General features: G+C 36.5%; 1 protein-coding gene across 1 annotated transcript; it reads left to right on the top strand.

The window, feature by feature from the left end:
• On the top strand, nt 1-19,886 carry LOC118270291 (methenyltetrahydrofolate synthase domain-containing protein). The gene is made up of 13 exons (XM_050697924.1): nt 1-186; nt 4,175-4,397; nt 12,091-12,251; nt 13,672-13,758; nt 14,049-14,137; nt 14,777-14,851; nt 15,473-15,588; nt 16,095-16,212; nt 16,641-16,793; nt 17,182-17,271; nt 17,674-17,724; nt 17,919-18,116; nt 18,409-19,886. The coding sequence occupies exons 1-13, from the start codon at nt 147-149 to the stop codon at nt 18,415-18,417; spliced, it is 1,410 nt and encodes a 469-aa protein (XP_050553881.1). The 5' UTR covers nt 1-146; the 3' UTR covers nt 18,418-19,886.
• The last annotated feature ends 1,295 nt before the right edge of the window (nt 19,887-21,181 follow it).

Raw genomic sequence — 21,181 nt, 5'->3', positions numbered from 1 at the left:
TTTTATTCGCGACTTCGCGTTCTATTTTTGTGTGTGACGGTTCCGTCCGGCGGAGAAGGATTTTATTTTGCAAATAATTTTGATGGTTTTCGTTTAGATCATCGAAATCCCTGCAGAAGTTCTCCCGATTGCGGTAAATTATCAAAATGCAGAACGGAGACGGTACGCCAACCGCCGCGGATAACAGTAAGTTTTCCATTTTGCTATTAAAAATAATGGAATAACAATCATTATTCCACTGTTTTATTTAATAATTTTGAGAAAATTCCGGTAGGAAATGTTTGAAAAACACGAAAATTCTTCTCGTGTATAAAACCGCGTGTATTTCGAAATACCCGCAATGAAGCAATGATGAAAACTGCGAAGTTTCTTCGACGCTAATGTTAAAAAATATTGTAGAATCGGATTGCAGTTGTAATTTCACTTGCGTTTAAATGTTTCGTGCATCGATTACCGCGATTTGGGTTGTTTCCTCGGCTTGTAATTATTGATACTGTGGGTAGCTTAATTGGAGTGTGAAGCATGACTCACATTCTTCTGGTCTGCCCACCTCTTTTGTAAAAATGCAACTGATTTATTAGGCAGGAGCATTGCGTGGAGTACAATGTACTCTCTATTGGTTGCGGAACATATAAGAAAAATGCAAGAAAGTAGGTGCACTGTAATAATTAATATTATATTTAATTAATCCGAGTACCCTCGGATGGTTGATGTGTGAGGTCATTTTAGATTTTCTATTTGCATTGAATCATCAGTTTGAAGGTCTATGTATGCAGGTTGTTGCCTCATCTATCTATATAGATATGAGTGTACTATTAAGGAATTCTTGATTTTTAATTTTAGAACTTTTTCAATCTACCTACCTACAAGTTGTAGATTATCGGGGACAATTTTGTATGTGTGGGCTGTATAGGTCATGGTTGAATTATTTATCACTTTGTCAGCTTTCCTGATTATTTTGTTATTTCTGAGTATGTTTATCATTAAGTATTTATCTTTGTGTACAAACATGTTATGTTATCATTGTGTTAATAGGTGCATGCTTCGGTTGATCACACATTCATTAAAATATTCTGGATAAGACATTTTTGAGTCTTGTAATTGGAATTTTCTGGATATATATTAATATTAGGTTGGATGAAATTCTGCTTAGCTTCTATTATGTAACTAGAAAGTCTTATACGATTCTTACATTAACTTACTGGTTGTAAGAATTACACAAACATAATAACGGAATCACTTCATCAATAAACTTTGTTGCTGTTAAGATTAACCCTTCAGATCCACGTCAGACACAATATATTTTATATTTTGTCTTATATACAAAAGGTTAATAAAACTTTTGTTTTAATACTATCTTCTACATAATTTTTTTCTATAATGTTCTCGTAACAATATTTTAGTTGAGGTAACAAACCATCAGAGTTTAATTATGGTTCATTAATTTGATTAATGTGGAAAAATGTTGACTTATCTCAATGTTGAGTATAATTAATTGTTAATAATGAAAAATATTTTACACCTGACTCACTCACCCGTAGTATTGTGACCACAATTGTTCAAATAAAGAGATTACACAGTTTGAAAGTTGAACATGTTATTTTTTAAGAAACATCTTAAACCTATATAATATATTACATAATGCCTACAAACTTTTTGAAATATTTCCCTTCCGGCAGTTAGGTAAAAAGCCTGAAAATAGTTTGTAGAAATTAAGTACAATACTGACGAGTCACTGCTACTACTACCTAATATTAAAAATGCAAGTGTGTAGTGTATTACAAGTTGATTAACACATTAAACGCCATGGAGGGCAGAAGTGACCGGCGCTAGCGGAGGATTTGCCTTCAACTGATTTTTGTTGGCAGTCAATGTGTTAATATACACACAAACCTTCTCCGTGTCAGAAGAGACCTTCGGTCAGCAGTGGCCATGTATAGACTGTTGATGATGATAAGAAAGTATTAATGGGATAATGTGTTACTTTTTCACAGAAAATGTAGTAAAAGTTAAAAGGATCTGAATGAAAGTCACATATATCATTTCAAGAGTGCTGTGCAATATTATGTACTCGTTAAACCAGCTCTTTCAACACCCACAAGAAGAGTAGGAGTGGTCTGCCTTCACTAAATTCTAAATAAAATTTTGTAAACTCAATATAATTTACGAGTATTTGGAGTCTCAAGAAAGAAACAAAGTATGTAATTTGAAGTAAACATGTATTGTATGTATCTACTTAGTAAGATACAGGTGTTGTGTTTCAACCATGTAATGCTCACCTTGGCTCGCACCAACTTAGCCACATGTTTACTGAACACACAATACGGCCATAAGGCTTACTTCAATGAGTATTTCTTTCGGTCTGATTTTTTTATAAAACTTTGCCCCTCATTAAGATTTTCTCCTGTGTCGTGGGTGCGTTTACAAACATACAAGTTCACATACACATGACATCCAGACCCGGAACAACAATCTGTGGATTACATAAAAAGTTGTTCCGTGCGGGAATCGGACTCGCGACACGTTGCACGGCAGCCAGTTGCCCAGCTACCGCGCTAACTGTGCAGGCGAACATTTTATTTTGGGTAAAAATTAAAAATAATTTCTTCATCTACTATAGTAAAGCTGCATATCTTAATAGTATTTTTGTTCTGTCCTGTTCCGTGGGTGCGTTTACAAACACAGATGAAATGATGGAAGCATTTACTTACATTGAGTCATCAAGACCACAAATGGGCGTCTAGATGTCAAAGTCATAAATGAAGAGTCTCTAGCCCGAGCAGTCCTTAGCACATGACATTGTAGAAAAAAAAATACTGTTTGCCTATTAACTAATATGAGTTTGCACACAAAAAATCTAAACTTATTCAAACTATGGAGTAAAATGCCTTTTAGCTCATGTGGTCTGCCAAATCTGTCACGAGTTAGGTAGTTAATCCGGCAACGCACCTGTGACTCGTCTAGTGTTGCGGGTGTCCATGGGCGGCGCTGATCGCTTACCATCAGGTGATCCGTATGCTGGATTGCCCCCTATTCCATAAAAATATAGGTATCCGAATTACATCATATTCAAAATTTTCTCCTTTTTCTCTTTAGCACTGTATTTGGCTGTAGATTACAAAGCGAAACAAATTAGTGAATTTACCCAACCAATAGTAATTTCACCCGACTACAATTCACGTGGAATCCTTAGCAACCCGTTGTCCGTTATTTCCCAAATTCAATAACGGGATCATTGAAATCTTCCCAATTTTAAATTTAAATCGTAGACACGTGGTCGGCTCATGAAATTGGCAGAGCGTTTCCACTACTACCAAGGCCACGATTTGATTTGTCCATGTGCTAGGATCGGAAAGTTCATCATTTTGTTCCGAAGGGATTTCCAAACAAATATTAAAAAAAACTAGACAAGATACCCTGGACGACGATAGCTGCCTCTCTAGACAGTATTATACGAATCAAATCAATGTGATTAGGTATCCATATCTTCAATATTATTAACGTCTAAATAGACTTAACTCATTGTCCATTTTATCGAATCATTGCAATAACGATATAAGTAACTGCTTGCGTATTAACCGTCGAAGCAATTTACTGTTTAACAACTGAACGGATAACTTAAGAATTGTTGAACGCAACGGTCATTTACCTTACGTCTAAACATTTATTTTACAAATATACGATTATTTTCGGTTTTTAATAGACCAACTTATCGCTTCGACCTCATTTCGGAATCGTGATTTAAGCGTTCAGTTGTGTTGGAAAATTAAATCTTTTCTTACTATGTATTTGTTTTTCCATTTTTAGAGGAGCATGGTTGGTTACGCAACGTTTTCCGTAGATGGCGATTTATGAGTTCGAGCGCTTCTTTAATGGTTTGTTGTCCAGAACACGTGTAGTTATTTTGAACAAAAAAACGCACATGCCTAACTTTTTTAATGACCGTGTAGAATGACTAACGAAAGACACCCGTCTTCGGAAAATTCTAAAAGGGATTAGAGAAGTACGTGAACGCACGCCATTTCGCATTTGTATCGTACCCAACTCTCACCTAGTCATGTCATCGACACATGTTGCCAACAGAAACATTCCGCCTACGCATTGTCCACTGTCTAAAACGAAAAATAAAAAGCAGTTCAACGACCCATAATAAAAACTCATAATAAACTTTCAGCCAAGAAAACGGTGCCGGAGGAGGTTACGAAGCATTCGTTCCGGTTGAAGGTATGGCGTCATTTGGAGTCCAATGGACTGGCGATGTTCCCCAGGCCGGTCTACAACAGGATCCCCAACTTCAAGGGCGCCCCAGAAGCCGCAGCCAAGTTGGCTGAACTGGACGTGTTCAAGAATGCTAGCACCGTGAAAGTCAACCCCGATAAACCGCAGGAGGCTGTGAGGTATGTGGTCCTTTAAGCTAGATTTTATGATATAGGTGTGTAAAACAGCTGATGTTGGCGTTGTTTTCCAATTTGTCTTTGTACTGCAGACGCACTGGCAACAAATGAAGTTATTCGGTACTTCCTAAGAATCAATCACACACAATTCCTGTAGGTCCTCTGCTTTTTTCATTATTACTTCTCAAATATTATTCCATTCAGAAACCTACAGAAATTACAATAAAAGACATCGATGATTTACTGATTTAGTACTAAAACAGTCATGAAGATGATATTATCATTCAAAGACCTAAGGACTGCAGAGACAAAACTGAACTATACTGGCTCAACATAAAACAGCAATCCCGAATTCAACACACATCTTTGCATAAGTCCGTAAATAATGAATAAAACATGATGTAACTGTTAATTTCCATGAAAGTGAAGATTAGCTTCAAGTTCAAGGTTATCTGATAAAAGTGAGTAGATCGAAGGAAAGATTGCTGAACAATATACTTTTAATCGACCTTTTGGACTTTAAAAATAGCTTATAAAATATCAATAAGTAGTGCGGACCATGGATGCTGAAAATGTATTCAATTTCAGTAGACATTGGCGTGGACCTTTTTAAGTGAATGCTACATTTGAATGTACACCTTTGCATTGCCCTTCATGTAACAAAAAGCGTCATCCTATGTATGCACGTATAGTGGCAAATTCTCATGCTTTTATCCCAAGGAGATTGGGAAAAACTATAGGATCTATGGCGACAGTTCTTAAATCCATGGATCCGCTGATTTCCTCTACGTTGAGAAACATACATGTTTCTTGTGTTTAAGTAAAATGTTATTATACATTCTAACAGCAAGACAGCAACAAAGTTTTGAAACTATCGCGAAGAAAGTTAAGCACGACACAAAATAGAGAATAGGTACATACAACATAGCTCGCATTGGTACCTCTTATATCATCCTTTCGTGTAGTTGCTGCGTTCCGCACCGCTGCCTGATTGACGGCTCCTAGTCTAGCATAGCACAAGTCTAGCGAATTTAAAACGTTACCTTCATGATACGTCGTGCACAGTTGATTTCAGTTAGCCGACGAGCACGGGACACATTCCAGAACACATAATACAAGGCTAATTTTAGATTAGCATAGAGGTGTCTCACCGAACCGCCTAAATACTGTAACTGAAAGAATTATAATCACTTTTCCGACGGTTTTACTCTGTCAATTGGTAGGAGGAGAGTTTAGAGTAATGCGTCACTTTAGTAATTGTTTTCGATGCTTTCACGCCACCATTTTTTGTCTGTAAAGAAGTCATTGACCTATAAATTATTTGGAAGGGCTTCGGTGGACTAAAAGAATTATAATACAAGTTTACTTTTTATGTAGGTATTAATTTTTATTGCTTGCCCGCTTATCTCACGGACTCGGAACATTACTGTTGTAAAATATCATCTACCATTGGAAATTAAAAGTCCATGATGTTCTGGGTTGCGTATCATTAATTCATTGATAGGCTTTCAGGGGTGAGCCCTCTGTCTAATAAATAAATTTACCATTGAGGGTGCTAAACAATAAATCGACATTAATTGGGAAATAGTTTCAATGACTGTTAATTCAACACCACAATAGAACTAATAGTTTAAACCATTATCACAAGTAAAGTTAAATGTAATCTTAATGTCTCTTGATCACAAACGGTATCTATTTTAATTTAATTGCTATTATCGAATGTGCATTAAATGCCTTTCCTATTCTAGTTCTTGATAAAATTAATCTGTGTAAAAGACATAACGTTTGGTTGAGCGTGCTTTTCCACCAGAGATGTGGTATGTAGCTATGCTACGAAGATGTAATAGCTGAGCTGTGAAACTATGTGACCGTTTCCACTGATACTAAGCTGTGTAGCTGAACGAGGAATGTACACGACAATAATTATGTGGCTAGTTGAGTGATAGATTGAGTGGTTTTCTAAATCAAAGTTACCCAAATTGTTTTCTCTGATAAATCTAAAAATAATTTAATATTTTTCAAAACTGTATTGAATATTATCAGCTGGGTTCAGCAGTTACGTTACTAAGGAAATATCTAGAAATTAACATTTAATTAGACGTTATTGTTTGTGTTATAAAAACAATGCAGGTTGGAAACCAGCTACTACTAGTAAGTCCAAGTAAGTTGATTATTTACGCAACCCATGACCAATATCTTGGGCAACGCATTCCATACTGAATGTTTTATAACTTTCTGCTTTATTACATAAGCCACTAGAACCGCTGAAAATTTATACGTTCTGCTAACTGTAATTTAATATACTTTAATGCGCGTTACTACATTGCTGTTTGATTTTTCACAATTTGTTAAAGAATAAATGCATATTGAAATAATGTAGGTAAGTACATGATAATATATTAGCAATCATTCCGTCTATTTCTCTATTCACGTGGTAAACAGTAGTATTAAATTAACTAGATTTTGCCCCGCATTCAATAGAAAACAAAAATGAGTTAGTACAAAACTATACTATTAATTTATTATTATTAGATAGGCACTTTTAAGTACTTACACTTTTAATGATATAAACCGGTAAACGAGCAGACGGATCACCTGATGGTAAGCATGGACACCCGAAACACCAGAGGCGTGAAACAAGTGAAACATTTCATATCACATATCTGTAGCCAGTATACTATCCAAATCAAAAGAGATGGCTAAAAGGAGATTATTCTACAAGAAATAATTAGTACAAACAGGGAATCCAGTAAATATTATATTGTTTAATCAGATATCGGCTTGTTATAACATAATTATCGACCAATATATTCCTCGGATAATTATGTGACCCGTGCAATCACGGTGATAACTCGTGTCTTTATTACATATTACATAGTAATATTGCTAACTAGCTGTATGTTAAATAATTAAAATAACATATTGCTTTGTTTCCTTGCCAAATCGTCTGCTCCATAGCTGGTAGCAACCAGCTGCTGCACACTGTTTGAATATGGGTTTTCCTCCACATAAGATACGTTAGCTATAATCTTCACGGTGGGCTGGTGGATTGGAGCTGGTAGTTTAAAAGGTTTATCAGAAATCACTGTTGCCCGGTCTTTGTTAAATATGCAATGCCTTAGTAGACTTTTACGACATCTGCAGGAAGAATATAGCAGTAGAGATCAATGTATTTTCTGTCGTCACGATCATCTCCGATCCTTAAAGCTGGCAACGTATTTGTAAATCCTCTCGTGGTGCGGGTCTTCATGGAAGGCGCCAATTGCGTACCATCAGGTGATACGCCTGCTCGTTTTCCGCCCTATAACCGTAAGCCGGGATAACTGTCGAAAAGTGGGTTTTATGTAAATATTCCAGTTTGTGTGCCTTCAGGGATTAACAGATGTGATGTTACGTGTATGAATATTAATCCATTGAATAGTTTACCGAAATTATCGTCAAATTTTCAATTTAGACTAATAAAGATCCCAGAGCTGTCAGACATATCTTATTTTTACAAGCATTTAACCTTCGGCTTACAGTAGTCTTGTATGTACTTTTTAATGTTAATGTTTGTAAAGCTTGCCGAGTGACACCAGCGCAGGTACCAGGTGAGAAAGGTAACTAAAAATTAGACTCACTTAACTTAAATTTTTATGTCTGATTTTTATATATGGTAGAATATTACTCTGAAATCATATTAAAAAAATCAGACATTTTCCATGGACCAAAACTTTTATCAGACGCTATAAAGCTCTAAAAAATAGTGCGCCTTACAAAATTGTAATAGCAATATATGTGAGGTTGGAGAGAAATATCTTTTCGGCAAAGCAGTAGCACATTTGTAACATTCACGATGGTAATCACGTTCGTGCAAATTATCTGGTAAAACTATGATGATTTGTACTACTGTTTTGCATTACAGGGGCACCATATATTGCTATTACAATTTTGTAAGGCGCACTATTTTTTAGAGCTTTATAGCGTCTGATAAAAGTTTTGGTCCATGGAAAATGTCTGATTTTTTTAATATGATTTCAGAGTAATATTCTACAAAACATATATAAAAATCAGACATAAAAATTTAAGTTAAGTGAGTCTAATTTTTAGTTACCTTTCTCACCTGGTACCTGCGCTGGTGTCACTCGGCAAGCTTTACAAACATTAAGGCATTAAAAAGTACATACAAGACTACTGTAAGCCGAAGGTTAAATGCTTGTAAAAATAAGATATGTCTGACAGCTCTGGGATCTCGGACCATAAGTATCTCGTATAAAGGCAGTGCGAATATAATCGTAGTAATGCTTGCTGCTACCGTTAGTAAGTATTAGATTAATTAATGGAGTAATGGAAGCTCTGGTTTTAATTAGAACATTTTTAACAGCTTTCTACAAAAGTAAAGAAGTAGGGTCTGTGAGAAAAAGATTTCATGAGTTTTTGTTGGGGAAATAAAGAGAGGCGAGTCTTGTCAAATTAATCAAAGAGCCCCAGGTTGCTGCTGGTAGTACCTTTATCTGCTTGTATTCTGTGATAGGTACTCTTGAGAAGAGTGGTGATGACCAAAACATTCTTTTCTGCTGTCCACGTTCATGTAGCATATGGATAAGTGGTACAGAAGACTAGCCAATAAACGTAATCAATTCAAAAATGCAATCAAACTACACGATCTGATTCGGGATTAGATTAATCGATTTTGGGTATCTATCAAAAGAATATCTCTCATAAAAATCTTTTTACGCTTTGCCAGATTTTTATCGATTTTTGACAAAGATCTATATCTGTAGTGGATATTCATTTTGCGAAAATGAATTTGTTGAATTCTTTAAATTTGTGGAATTCTTCAATGAAGTAGTTCATAGAATTAATAATGCACTAATACCAAGCCATAAAAATTTTAGTGCCCTATCCGTTTAAAAAATCGTAAAACAGCCAAAGCTAAAACAATAAATGTCTACACTACGAAGGATGCTTACCACCATACTCAGAGTTAATTAATGGTTACTTAACCCAATCCTTGGCAAAAGTTTTCGGTACAAAATCATTGCTAAAAAATGTCTCCGAGTACGGCAGTTCGTGTTTCAGCACTGTCCGTTCCAAAATAATAAATCAAAATCTTGAAGTAATAATGATTTTATAACTATAAATTAATGATTGTTAAACTTACTCAACTGCGCGTATCCACTTTCACGCGAATACTAGTCGATTCATTGCGATAAAAATTGTCTGCAATATTTTGTTGTTAGAATTCAGGACATATTATCACGTTTGTGTTTTCATGAAAGATGGAATATCTAAGTATGATCTTACTAATATTATACTTAAATGCGAAAGATTGTGAGTTTGTGCGTATGTTTATTAGTTAATTACGTCAAAACTGCTGAAGCGGTCGGTATGAAATTTCTTACAGGGGTAGATTATGGTCTGCAATGACGCGGCCGGTGGAAGCCACCAGAAGCTGGTGATAATATAAAGTACTGAAGAATAAAATCAGTTGAAGGTAGTGAACATTTCAGAATCAAAAATCCACCATGTTCCTGAGTTTTGCCAAAACCGAGATCGATCGACAGATTCTGGATTAAGATCGGCGATTAGTTTCGGCCGTTCGGTATCAAAGATATTATGCCCGCAAATACCCGGCCAATATTAACATTTTAATAAAAAAAGATGGTTTAGCTTAAAATTCCGTTTAAATGGTTGAATAGTGCAAGTAATATCGATGCTCCTTGTCTAGCTATGTAAGGCCACTCAATTGGTATTTAGGTGCATCCTGAAACTAAATCACTGGTAGACAGAGCATCACGAATTCACGAACATGAATGATTGTAATCGATAAAATAGTATTTTATACTTTTTTGAGTAACATCGGAAATATAAGGGATCATTTCAGACTACCTATAATCGACTGAAACTAGATTTAATTTTGTGTTTTTGTATGTAATAGGAAATAAATAACGCCACAACTACTTTCCTACTTTAATCAGTTGTATATCTTTAAGGGCCATGCCTGCAAAAACATCCCATCTATCCGTATTTGTTGAGTAAACTTAGCAAAGAAAACAAATTCTTGTTTAGTAACATACCTGTATAAGTTTATAATCAATAACTGCTCTGAAGGTGAAACTTTCCTAATTTATGTGTATATGTGTAGATCACAACATAGAATATGCTAACATCTTGAGACTTTGTATCGAAACATGTAAAGCGGTGGAATGTTTCACGACATATTTCAGAGAGCTTAGGTATCTTCTAGCATTAATGTCAGTAACTATGGTTCTATGTGTAGATAATATTATTTATAGGGTAGCGAATCAGTTATGGAAGTTTGAATAAGTCAAGCACGTCATTTATTGTACCTAAGGAGTAGACAAATGTGCACACATCCCTGGGCGGCGCTGATCGCTTACTATCAAGTGACTCGTAAGCTCGTTTGCAACTGATTCCATAAAAAAAATGATATAAAATGTAACATATCACGAGGTCACCCACATTTTGTCAGAGTCCTGTGTAAAAAACAGCGAATTCTCTGGCATACACCGGGGAATAATAAAGTGCTCTGTGCTTTTACTGAGAAATGCCCAAAAATACATTGTACTGAACCGAAAGACCCTTTGCTCGGATAAGACGGTCTGAAGATTATAATATGCTTTACATATTCATAGTACTTATCGCTGGAGCCAGTAATATAAGTACATAGCTCTATTCCTAGTAACTACGCCAACGACTTTCACTCATATTAAATGATGACACTTGCATAATTCTCCATATATTACGTTCACGCGACTCGAACTAAACGCGAACATAGTGCATGCATTGTGACCGTAATTGACTCCTTTATTACTTCAGTAATCTACTTCTCACAACTGACTTCAAATGTTTCTTGTATTATGTGTTCATCCCGCATCTGAATTGGATTTGGATTGCGGCTTTTACATCAGCTGATCTTCCTCTAGTTACTCTAATATAATAAATGCTGCAAGAGCAGTTAGAAAGTCCTAAAACGTTTGTAATGTAGTTTCAATGTTTCTTAATCCTACAACCAGTTATATATGTTTGGAATTGCACTCGTCGTAGTAAAATTTGTATTTCCGAACCGATACGACCTTCAAATCTTCAAGAAAGAGCATATTCGGTCGGTCGATCGGCAACGCGCCTGTGACTCCTCTGGTGTTGCGGGTGACCATCGGCAGCGCTGATCGCTTACCATCAGGTGACCCGTATGTTCGGTGGCCCCATATTCCATAAAAAAAAAAACAATCCAAGCAAAGCAATCTATGTCTTTGTAGATTCTAAACTCATATATACCACACGTTAAATAGTTTCGATTGTTCGATGCAATTGTTCAGTTAACCCAATTTGTGGTTACTGCTTGCGTTTATGTTTAATTTTGCTAGAAGACAAAGGCAAATGTTAACTGACTCGTTGGTTGTGAAGAGCGTGTTATAAGAGGTCGGTCGTTCATGTCCTTATGACATTATGGCAGTAAAAACAGCTAACACCAGAATTTTATATTAGGTCTAACTAAAAGTAACTATAAAATTGCGGGGAGCAGATGATGATAATAGCTCTATGCAAAATCCTTACACTGCCAAATCGTCTCGTTACTCATTACCAAAGCCAACTTATGTTTTACAGAACGGAACGCAGAAGAGAGACAATTTAATTTCTAATATGAACAAAAGACCAAAGCTAAACGTTGTAAATTCTTTTTTATTTCCAGGGTAATTTGCCTTGAGCAACAGAAGACCCTGTACGTGCCGGTGCCTCGTCTGCAGAAAGGGTTCCTAAACCGGCTGGAGCTGCCTGAAGGAGAGACTGGCCCAGCAGCCATCAGGAAGGCCGTCTCGCGCAACGGAATGGAGTCCTATGGAAAACCTATTGGTAAGAATCATACCCAGAATCTTCATTCTGCTGATGCACTTCAAGTATAGATCTTCCCAATTAACTTAATAATTTCTGTGACCTTGGAATACAAAACAGGGATCACGTTGCGATAGAAAAATAGACCTTAAACCAGTGTCCTTAGGAGAACTATTTGCTGATCAGTGACACTCCCTTCTATACAAGACCACATTCTACGTCACATGAAACTGGCATATACATTCTCTTCTCCGAACGTTTATGGTACTAGTATGACATCATCAGTAAACAGGTGCGAAGTATCTCTTTTGTTCAGGCCCGACCTTGGAGGAGCAAAAACTGGACTGTTTATTGGCTCTTTTATCAAAGACGCATTGACTCATAAGTATATTATGTGGGGAATTGTTCAATGAACTGAGCTTATTGATCAATTACGTATATTAATATTGACAACTGAAGACCAAACGAAGAATGAAAACGAAACTATGTCGGTCGTTCCTACTTTGCACTTCAGCTCAATTCTATTTCACGAGAATACGTAGTATTTATAATACGTTATACGAGAAACAAGAAATTTGATAGTGGAAATAAATCGTATTCAAAGAAAGGGCGATATTTATAGGTCAACCAAATTTGTAGCTGTAGAAAACATCTATTCTTGCTACACGCTTTTGTAGACTAACTAAAATAACTACTTTCATTTACAAAAACTTGCCTTTTGTTAAGTTGAGCCATATTAAATACTAGACACTACCCAATTCTGCTCTATCCATCTAAGTAAATACGTTTTCAGACTCACTTTCTAAATCGTGATTCTGTGAATGCATTAACAGCAGATTTCATAATGTAATAACCTTGCTGAGTGTATAAAAACACCCACTACTTAACTGTATATACGATTGATGTAAAAAACTGAAAGCAAATACTATTTTGTAGATTTTTTGCGTATTTAGCGTGGGTCTAACTAGTTGAGACTGGTAAAAAATATATTAAACACGATTTTTGTACACCCACAAAATCTAAGGACATTAAGAAAGGCTATTGATAAATAAATGAGAACTCCTTCTAAAAGCTTTTTCTAGCTATTTGCTCCAAAATTTACCCTCATAGTAAACCCCCCACTTAACAAACTGGTAACGTCCTTTTGACTCCTCGGATGTTGCAGATGTTTAGGTTGAAACTTGCTATCAAATGAACATCTATCTGTACCCTTAGTACGAGTTTGTTTTACGTTTAAAGTAATCGAAACGAGAGCGCGTTCGGCGCTGTAATTGGCCGGCTCGAATAAACCAACCAATCCGAGCGCCGAACGCGCTTTCGTTTCAATTACTTTAAACGTAAAGCAAACTCATACTAAGGGTACTGATAAACCACCGGCATGATAGTTTTTATTAGGTATGTGTATTATGAAAAGACTCACGTAATTTTCTCCCGTCTTTAGGCATAGAAGACTCCGTTTCGCTTGATTTGGTCGTAATGGGATCAGTAGCTGTGTCCAAAGAGGGATACCGCATTGGCAAGGGCCGAGGTAAGATCATTTCAAAAACTTATTACAAGCTTATTACATATTAAATTTTTATTATCATTTATTATATCAATGTCAAATTGAAGGATTATTATTTTGTATCTATATTTTTTTATATAATGTTATATTATTGATTGGCTTAATAAGACCTTTTCTTCTAAATTTTTGATGATGTCTCAAAGAATTGTCGCCATTCTTAAATTTATCAAAATGTTGGTGGCCAATTCTTGACTACTTTTATAGGGCGAATGGTTTTTCTGTAACCTTTATCATAAATGGTATGTATTGTATAGGCTATGGTGACCTCGAGTTCGGTCTGATGATGCACATGAAAGCCATCAAGCCAAACACACTGGTTGCCACCACTGTGCACGATTGCCAGGTAAAAATTTTACAATGGAGAAGTTTATGCTCACTAAACATTACCAAAGAGTTCTGACAATTTAACACCAACACTTTTTGGTTAAGACAATGGTGATAAATAAAAAAAAATATACCACCAAAAGCTTTTCAAAAAAAGAACATGGTAGCTAAAACTTCTCCATGTTATCTTAATGTGTTTGTGTGCGTGTATGCGTCATGTACGTGTCATTTAGGTACTCACACCAACAAATGTGCCTCTACCTATCCTATTAATTTATTAATTCTTAGCAGTCATATTTTTTAATGTTTACATACATTCACCATTTTATTACTATTTTTATCTTTTAATACACAAAAATTAATATACAATCACTAATATCTTATACATATATTAATAGTGAGAATTTCTTGTGTATTTTTACATTATTTCTCACTTAAACGTCACGAATACCTGTTCTTGTTCTTATGTTAACCTACTTCCTAGCAGCCATAATTAAAACTAAGTCCCTGATCCTATAAAATAAAATATATCCCTATATAAATAATAATAATGAGAAAATACAAAGATTACAGAGTGAGTACTTACACCACAAAAATTCTGGCCATGGCGAGAAATGACGTATGGAAGTTTGTATTAAACAGTATTGTTCTATTTTAGGTGTTCGACACACTGCCGGCAGAATTGTTCGGACCGCATGACGTCCCGATTGATATCATTGTCACACCAACTCAGGTATGTAACTAGCTTTATAATATGTATTTTTCATATACTAATTTACTTTAATTTAATTTATTATAATTGCAATTTATTATTGGTTTTGAATTTTAAATATTGATTGTAACCTTGATTTTAATTTTTACTTATAATTGTTGTTTTTTTCTCGATCGAACCTATTATCATCATCAAAGTATGTGTTAATGACTAAGTAACTTAGCTTCACTTTTGGTTTGATATTAATTTAAGCATGTGGTGTTCACCTATAAGTGATTGTTACACTGTAATAATATCATGAAGCATGTGTTTTATAATTGAAATTGTGCAAACAATTGTGGGTGAACCTATTATAATAAAAAACTTTGGATCATGTAAATAAACGTAAAGTATGTACAACGTGAGTACATAAAGTTAAGGTCATACCGACAAACATACTTTATAAGTACGTACGTACGTCAATCGCTTATGTAATTAAATTTTTTATCTGTTTGTTACTTCTTTAAACTCGGTAATAAAATACAATTTTATTACAATACAACATTAAGACAAAATCACAAATTTTTGAACTAATTGAGAAAAGCTCGACTAGTTTCAAGACACAGCGGGACTCTTGATTCATGAAATTATTGTAACTCGTAGGTAATATCAACTCAACGCATGAGCCAGCGGCCAGTGGGCATCCTGTGGCATCTACTGTCCAACCGTCGCCTCGAGCTGATGCCCATACTTGGACAACTGCGTGAGATTGAAATGCTGTAAGTTTACATTATTTTCACAACTCCTACTCTTCCCCTCGGATGTCCTAGACCCGATTAAGGACAACACAATGGCAGAGATGTGTGGCTGGGCAACCGGCTACCGCACAACGGGTAGCGAGTTCGATTCCCGTACGGGGCAACTCTTTGTATGATCAGCAAATTGTTGTTTCTGGTCTGGGTGTAATATGTATTTGAAATTACATTTATGTAAACGCACCCACGACACAGGAGAAAATCCTAGTGTGGGTGTAATGTTTAGAAAGAAAGAAAGAGACCGTTTTAAAAGAGTTGATAATCCTGAACCTTTTTAAATGGCGATATCTAAACCACTTATCAAGTTATGGCATGATAATTAAATTACTATTGTAATAATGTTTCTAACTGTGTTAATAATTGGCAATTGGCATAAGCACATGATCTTGTGTCTTCATCTTGTTTTTCATTAATGTTGGTGCTTATTCAGTTGACGTGCCGTATAATAATAAATAAATAAATGTTTACAGTGCAGGACGTGCGTGTCCCCTGAAGGAGGTGGACACGGACGTAGAGGAGCGCGCCGCGCAGCGCCCGCGCCGTCTGAGACACCGCACTCGCTCGCACAAGAGCCATAGCGAGGGAGAGGTATGATTATACAACATTATTGCATTGACAAACAGAATAATTGCATCTCATAAGCCTGTTTACATTAAGTCGTTAAAAGTAGTTATTGGTCTTTGTAATTTCATTAGCTTTTCGTAACTACTTTTAAGTAAAAACTTACACTTAATAAACACAAAACTTTATTCATTCCAACTTTAGTCGACATGAACAGAAAAGACGCCACCCGCGTCCAAATTCGAATAGGGACGCCGTTCCCGCTCTTAGCGCGGGAAAATGTATCCACCCGTCACATTTGACAGCAACGCATAACAACTAGGGGTGTCGGTAACACAGATTACACTAGGGACGTTCATTTAGTTGATTTTCGTCTAACACTACTTAGAAAGTAATGTCTTGCCTATAATGTTGTTGGTTGCCTCAGTAACTACAACTTGATTATTAATTCGCAGGGCAATACAACGGAGGGCGAGGAAGGCAAGGGCGGCGGCAAGGCGCGTCGGTCCACGCGTCGACGCAACAGTCAAAAGTCTGCCAGCAAGGATAAGGACGAGAAACCACGTCGTCCCAAGAGACAACGTCCTGATATCGACTTTTCTGTTAAGGTAATAAGACTTAATTTTCGTTTAGCTATTGTCATTATCAGCTATTATGTTATCGGTTTACTCACGTAACTGTTTGACGAGGAACTCGACTAGTTTCAAGCCATGCTATGCTATGCACTGCAGTAGCAGCGCGACAATCGCGTCCTATGTCGCTGCTTATGAATATGAGTCTCTAGCATGGCTTGAAACTAGTCTCGACTAGTTTTTTTTTGTTTTTCTTCGACAAGCAGCTACTTGAGTAAGCCCATAACATAATAGTTAACTTAGTATGTCATAAGAAAGTTATAATAAAATTATTTTCATTATCGTCATAGCCGTAATTTCTGTATATGCCTCTCCAATAGCAAGCCAGCATGTCATTTGATAGTCGACATGATTTTTGTTCCAGATTTCTAATATAAGTCCCAATACAAGAGTGCGCGATCTGAAGCAGGCGCTTTCTGAACGCGGAGTCAAGCCACAGATCATGGTTTGGAAGGTAACATGAATAACAATACAATTGTCTTTGTTTTTCATAGATATTTATGAACTACTAGCTACTTCCGCGCGGTTTCACCCGCTCTGCTCGGCTCCTTTTGGTCATAGCGTGATGTTTTATAGCCTATAGCCTTCCTCGATAAATGCACTATCCAACACAAAAAGAATTATTCAAATCGGACCAGTAGTTCTGGAGATTAGCGCGTTCAAACAAACAAACAAACTCTTCAGCTTTATAATATTAGTATAAATTCAACAACACTACTTGACTAATTTCAAGCATCATGATTGTAGATCCCGGAATGCTTTGAAACTAGTGGAGTAGTCTCGTCGAACATTTACACAAAAGTGTTGTGATTGGTGTAGTGCGGAAAATATTTTAATATTTCGGTTTGATTTTCAGGGATTCCGTGGCTTCTGTTATCTACACTTCTTCAAGCCAAGCCCACAAAAGGTACGTCGACACATTCTCAAGTATTATAGTATTTCATTTAAGGTTTATAGCTTTCGATCATCCTATTGATTTTTCTCCAGTTTCATCAAAGTATGGAGGCGTATTCAATGTCGTTTATATTGTAGAATGTTATGCAGATTGCTTTTTGTCCAACATTGAATGTACTAATGTCGATGTTATTGTTGTGTCCCCAGGGCGAGGGCGACAGTGGGTCGAGCGTGAGCATGGAGAGCGTGCTGGCGGCGCTGGCGCAGATGTCGCTGGGCGGCAGCGGGGGCGCGGCGGCCGGGGCCGCGGCCGCGGGGGGCGCCGCCGACGAGCCGCGCGACGACAAGCCGCGTCTGCTCTGTGTCGAGCCCGCGCCGCCCAGACACGAGAAGCCGCAGGCTGAAGTATGTATCTACTACAATACTACATAATGCACATTTAAGTTATAAATCTCGTGAGATTTAAATTTTTTATGTTGTACGAATTACTCACGTACCTAGGAGAGGTAACTCGTCGAGTTTTCGGCCACACTAGGGGCCAATGATTATCAGCAGCTTGCCCAATAACCGAAGCGGGGAGCTTCGTGCAGTCATTTTTTAAACGATAACTATCTCTTACCCAATATCCTAGTACTGTTTAGTAAATACTACGTGCTTAATTATACGTACAAAAAGTAACCACTTGTTTCTATTTCAGGTTCATTGAATTTCAAAAGACGATGGACTCCAAAATATTTCCCTCGATATTTTGTTAACAACTACCTTATAATTATTTCTAAAACACGCATATATCGTTGATCGCTTGGTTGCACACGGACTGACGGGTTCCCTGTCGCATTCCGACACTAATTTGTTTAACGTTAAGGTACCTTTTTCTTTGCGCCGGCCCCAGTACAATGAAAGGTGGGCGAAGTGCATACTGGCGTCTTAGTTGCATCCGTCACTACGGGACAGTAGCCGCAGTGTCATGTTGGGAGTGTATACTTTGTTTTGTCGAGTGCCGAGGCACGGTTCTCTTATGTTCTCTACGCGCAGTATGCACTGCGCCCGCGCACCCAAGTAGAAGCGAGGAGGTTCGATTTTAGTTTGTGTCGATAGTTCGGACATGTGTTCGCTCGATGGTATTTTGTTCTTATTTGTATGGGCCGGCCTCTAGAGTGAACTATATTTATACACTTAACGGAAATTATATCTTTATGAATGTTTTAGTTGTCTCTAGTCTAAAGTTAGCATGTAATTGAACGTTGTTTCTATAAAATGTTTATGGTTCCGCGTTTTTTTTTTTCAATGCAGATACGTTTAAGCATTCTTCCATAATTATATTACGAGAAAAGAAGCTATATTTTTAGTATATAGTATAGATTGAACTAAAACTATAAAGTTTATATTTAATATTGTAAGGTGCTTGTAAGAACGGAGTCCCGAACTTTGTTTAGAAATTAGTTTGGAAGGATTTGATTAGTGTTAAGAGTATTTATTTTATTACGAATTTTGGGGCTCTGTTTTTTATCTAGTTGTATATTTGTGCCAACTTCATTTGAATTCTCTCCAACTTGTTATTAAAATTCGGCGTAATTAAAATCTGTAGGCGGTATCGCAGCATTCGAAAGTTTGTCTTGAATAAAACATACATTAACATTCTTAACATATCGGACTGTAAGTTGGTATAAATATTTCCCTCTGTGGATGTCAAAGTTACTTTTTCAGTATTAGGTTATCTGTAATTTAAGACTTGAAAAGTAATATATTATTGACATAATAAGATAATATATTTAAACTATATATTTCTTAGTCTGCGAACTAGTTGTTCGCACCGCATTGGTCTCTCTTAGCGTAAAAGATGTTGTATTTTATATAGAAAGAGGTATTTTATTGATGTATTTTTCGAAATTTTTAGTTATATCGGGTTGCATAATATTATATAGCTTTGTCATTTATATTTACTGGCATTTCTCGTTACTGGTAGCGTCTGCGCACGTTCGCGTGTCTGTTACATTTATTGTTATATTCCTCACTTTGCAAGTATAAGCACTACGAATATATATTTATGTATATAACTTGTTAACACATGCTATTTACTAGTTTATTTTGTAATTTTATAACGTTGGGTAGCAAGCATGGACGAGCGTTTTTTTTTGTTTTGTATTTTTTTTAATAAATTTATTAAACACTTTATTTTTTGGCTTTTTATTTTTTTAGTTTGTGGTGCTAGTAATTTCTTCCTATTACTATGAAACTTTGTGGATCCAGGTAGATTGAGAAATGAATATAATTCATAAATAGTCGTTTACATTTAAAAATTTTAATGTTGTGATTGTACTTTAATACATTTCGCCGCTTAGAGGTTGAGGGTAAATTAAATTCTATTTTTCTAGCCGATTTACTAGTTTTATTTCGTTGGATGTCTGCTATTGTTTGTTGTATTCATTATAAACATTAGTGCCTGAACATATTTCCTCTGAGTCACGTTCCTAGTGAATGTCAGCAAAATTTTAGATAGCTAATGATATCCACCAGATATTCTAAAGTACATAGTACCTACTAAAATAGTTTGTTATTTGTCAATTAATTAAATTCAGTACCTGCAAAATAGTGTCTTTTAAACAGTAACTATAGGTACAGTAAAACGGGGTTAATAGGGACAGAAGAGGGGTGAATAGATACTATGAAGAATTTCCCTATACCTATTCAACCCTATTCACCTCTCGATCCCTATTCACCCCATTTTACGGTACAAAGAGATTTTTATGTATTGTTATTTTTATTATCTATCAAATAAACTGGTCTTACTACTGAAATTAATAACGCAGTCTTAATCCAAAATAGATTGATGTGTGTTTGATATAAGGCCCATTAAGGTAAGTGTCCACAAGCCCGCATCGGACGCATCGCACGCAACGGATTTTAGTTTGTCTTGTATAGAAACTCGTACAACTCCACTGATCCGCAACGTACGAAGACAGCTCATCGGCAATGCCTACATGCGATGCGTATCGATGACGTCATACGGAATGCGATGCCAAAAATCAGATTGGAAGTGATATCGGCAATCTGATTACCTACTGATACTCGCGTCGGCAATCCGGTCGCTGTCGATACAGTGTACGCAGTCTGAATCTGCACGATAGTATACATAGGTACTTGTGATGCGTGCGATGCGGGTCTGTGGGCGCTTACCATTAATCATCGGGACGAACGCCATGGCGACGTTGCCAACTACATAGTTCGTATTTGAGATGTATGAGATGTAGTTGGGTCATTAAAAACGTGCGAACGGTCACGTCAAAGGAATGTGTGTATGTATTGCAGTAACACTAATAGCGAGATACCAACCCGATTTAAATGACCGACGACAGTTCGTACTAGCCTGACTATAGTTGGTGAAGTCCCTAGCCACATCGTTATGGCGGCTGTCTCGATGAGTTATGGTCCTTAGTTCAATTGAATCTGTCAAAACCTAGATCGATCCA

Source organism: Spodoptera frugiperda, chromosome 13, assembly GCF_023101765.2.
Source record: "Spodoptera frugiperda isolate SF20-4 chromosome 13, AGI-APGP_CSIRO_Sfru_2.0, whole genome shotgun sequence".
Taxonomy (NCBI): Eukaryota; Metazoa; Arthropoda; class Insecta; order Lepidoptera; family Noctuidae; genus Spodoptera; species Spodoptera frugiperda.
Note: the sequence above shows the minus strand (reverse complement) of the source record. Positions and strands in the feature narration are given on the sequence as shown.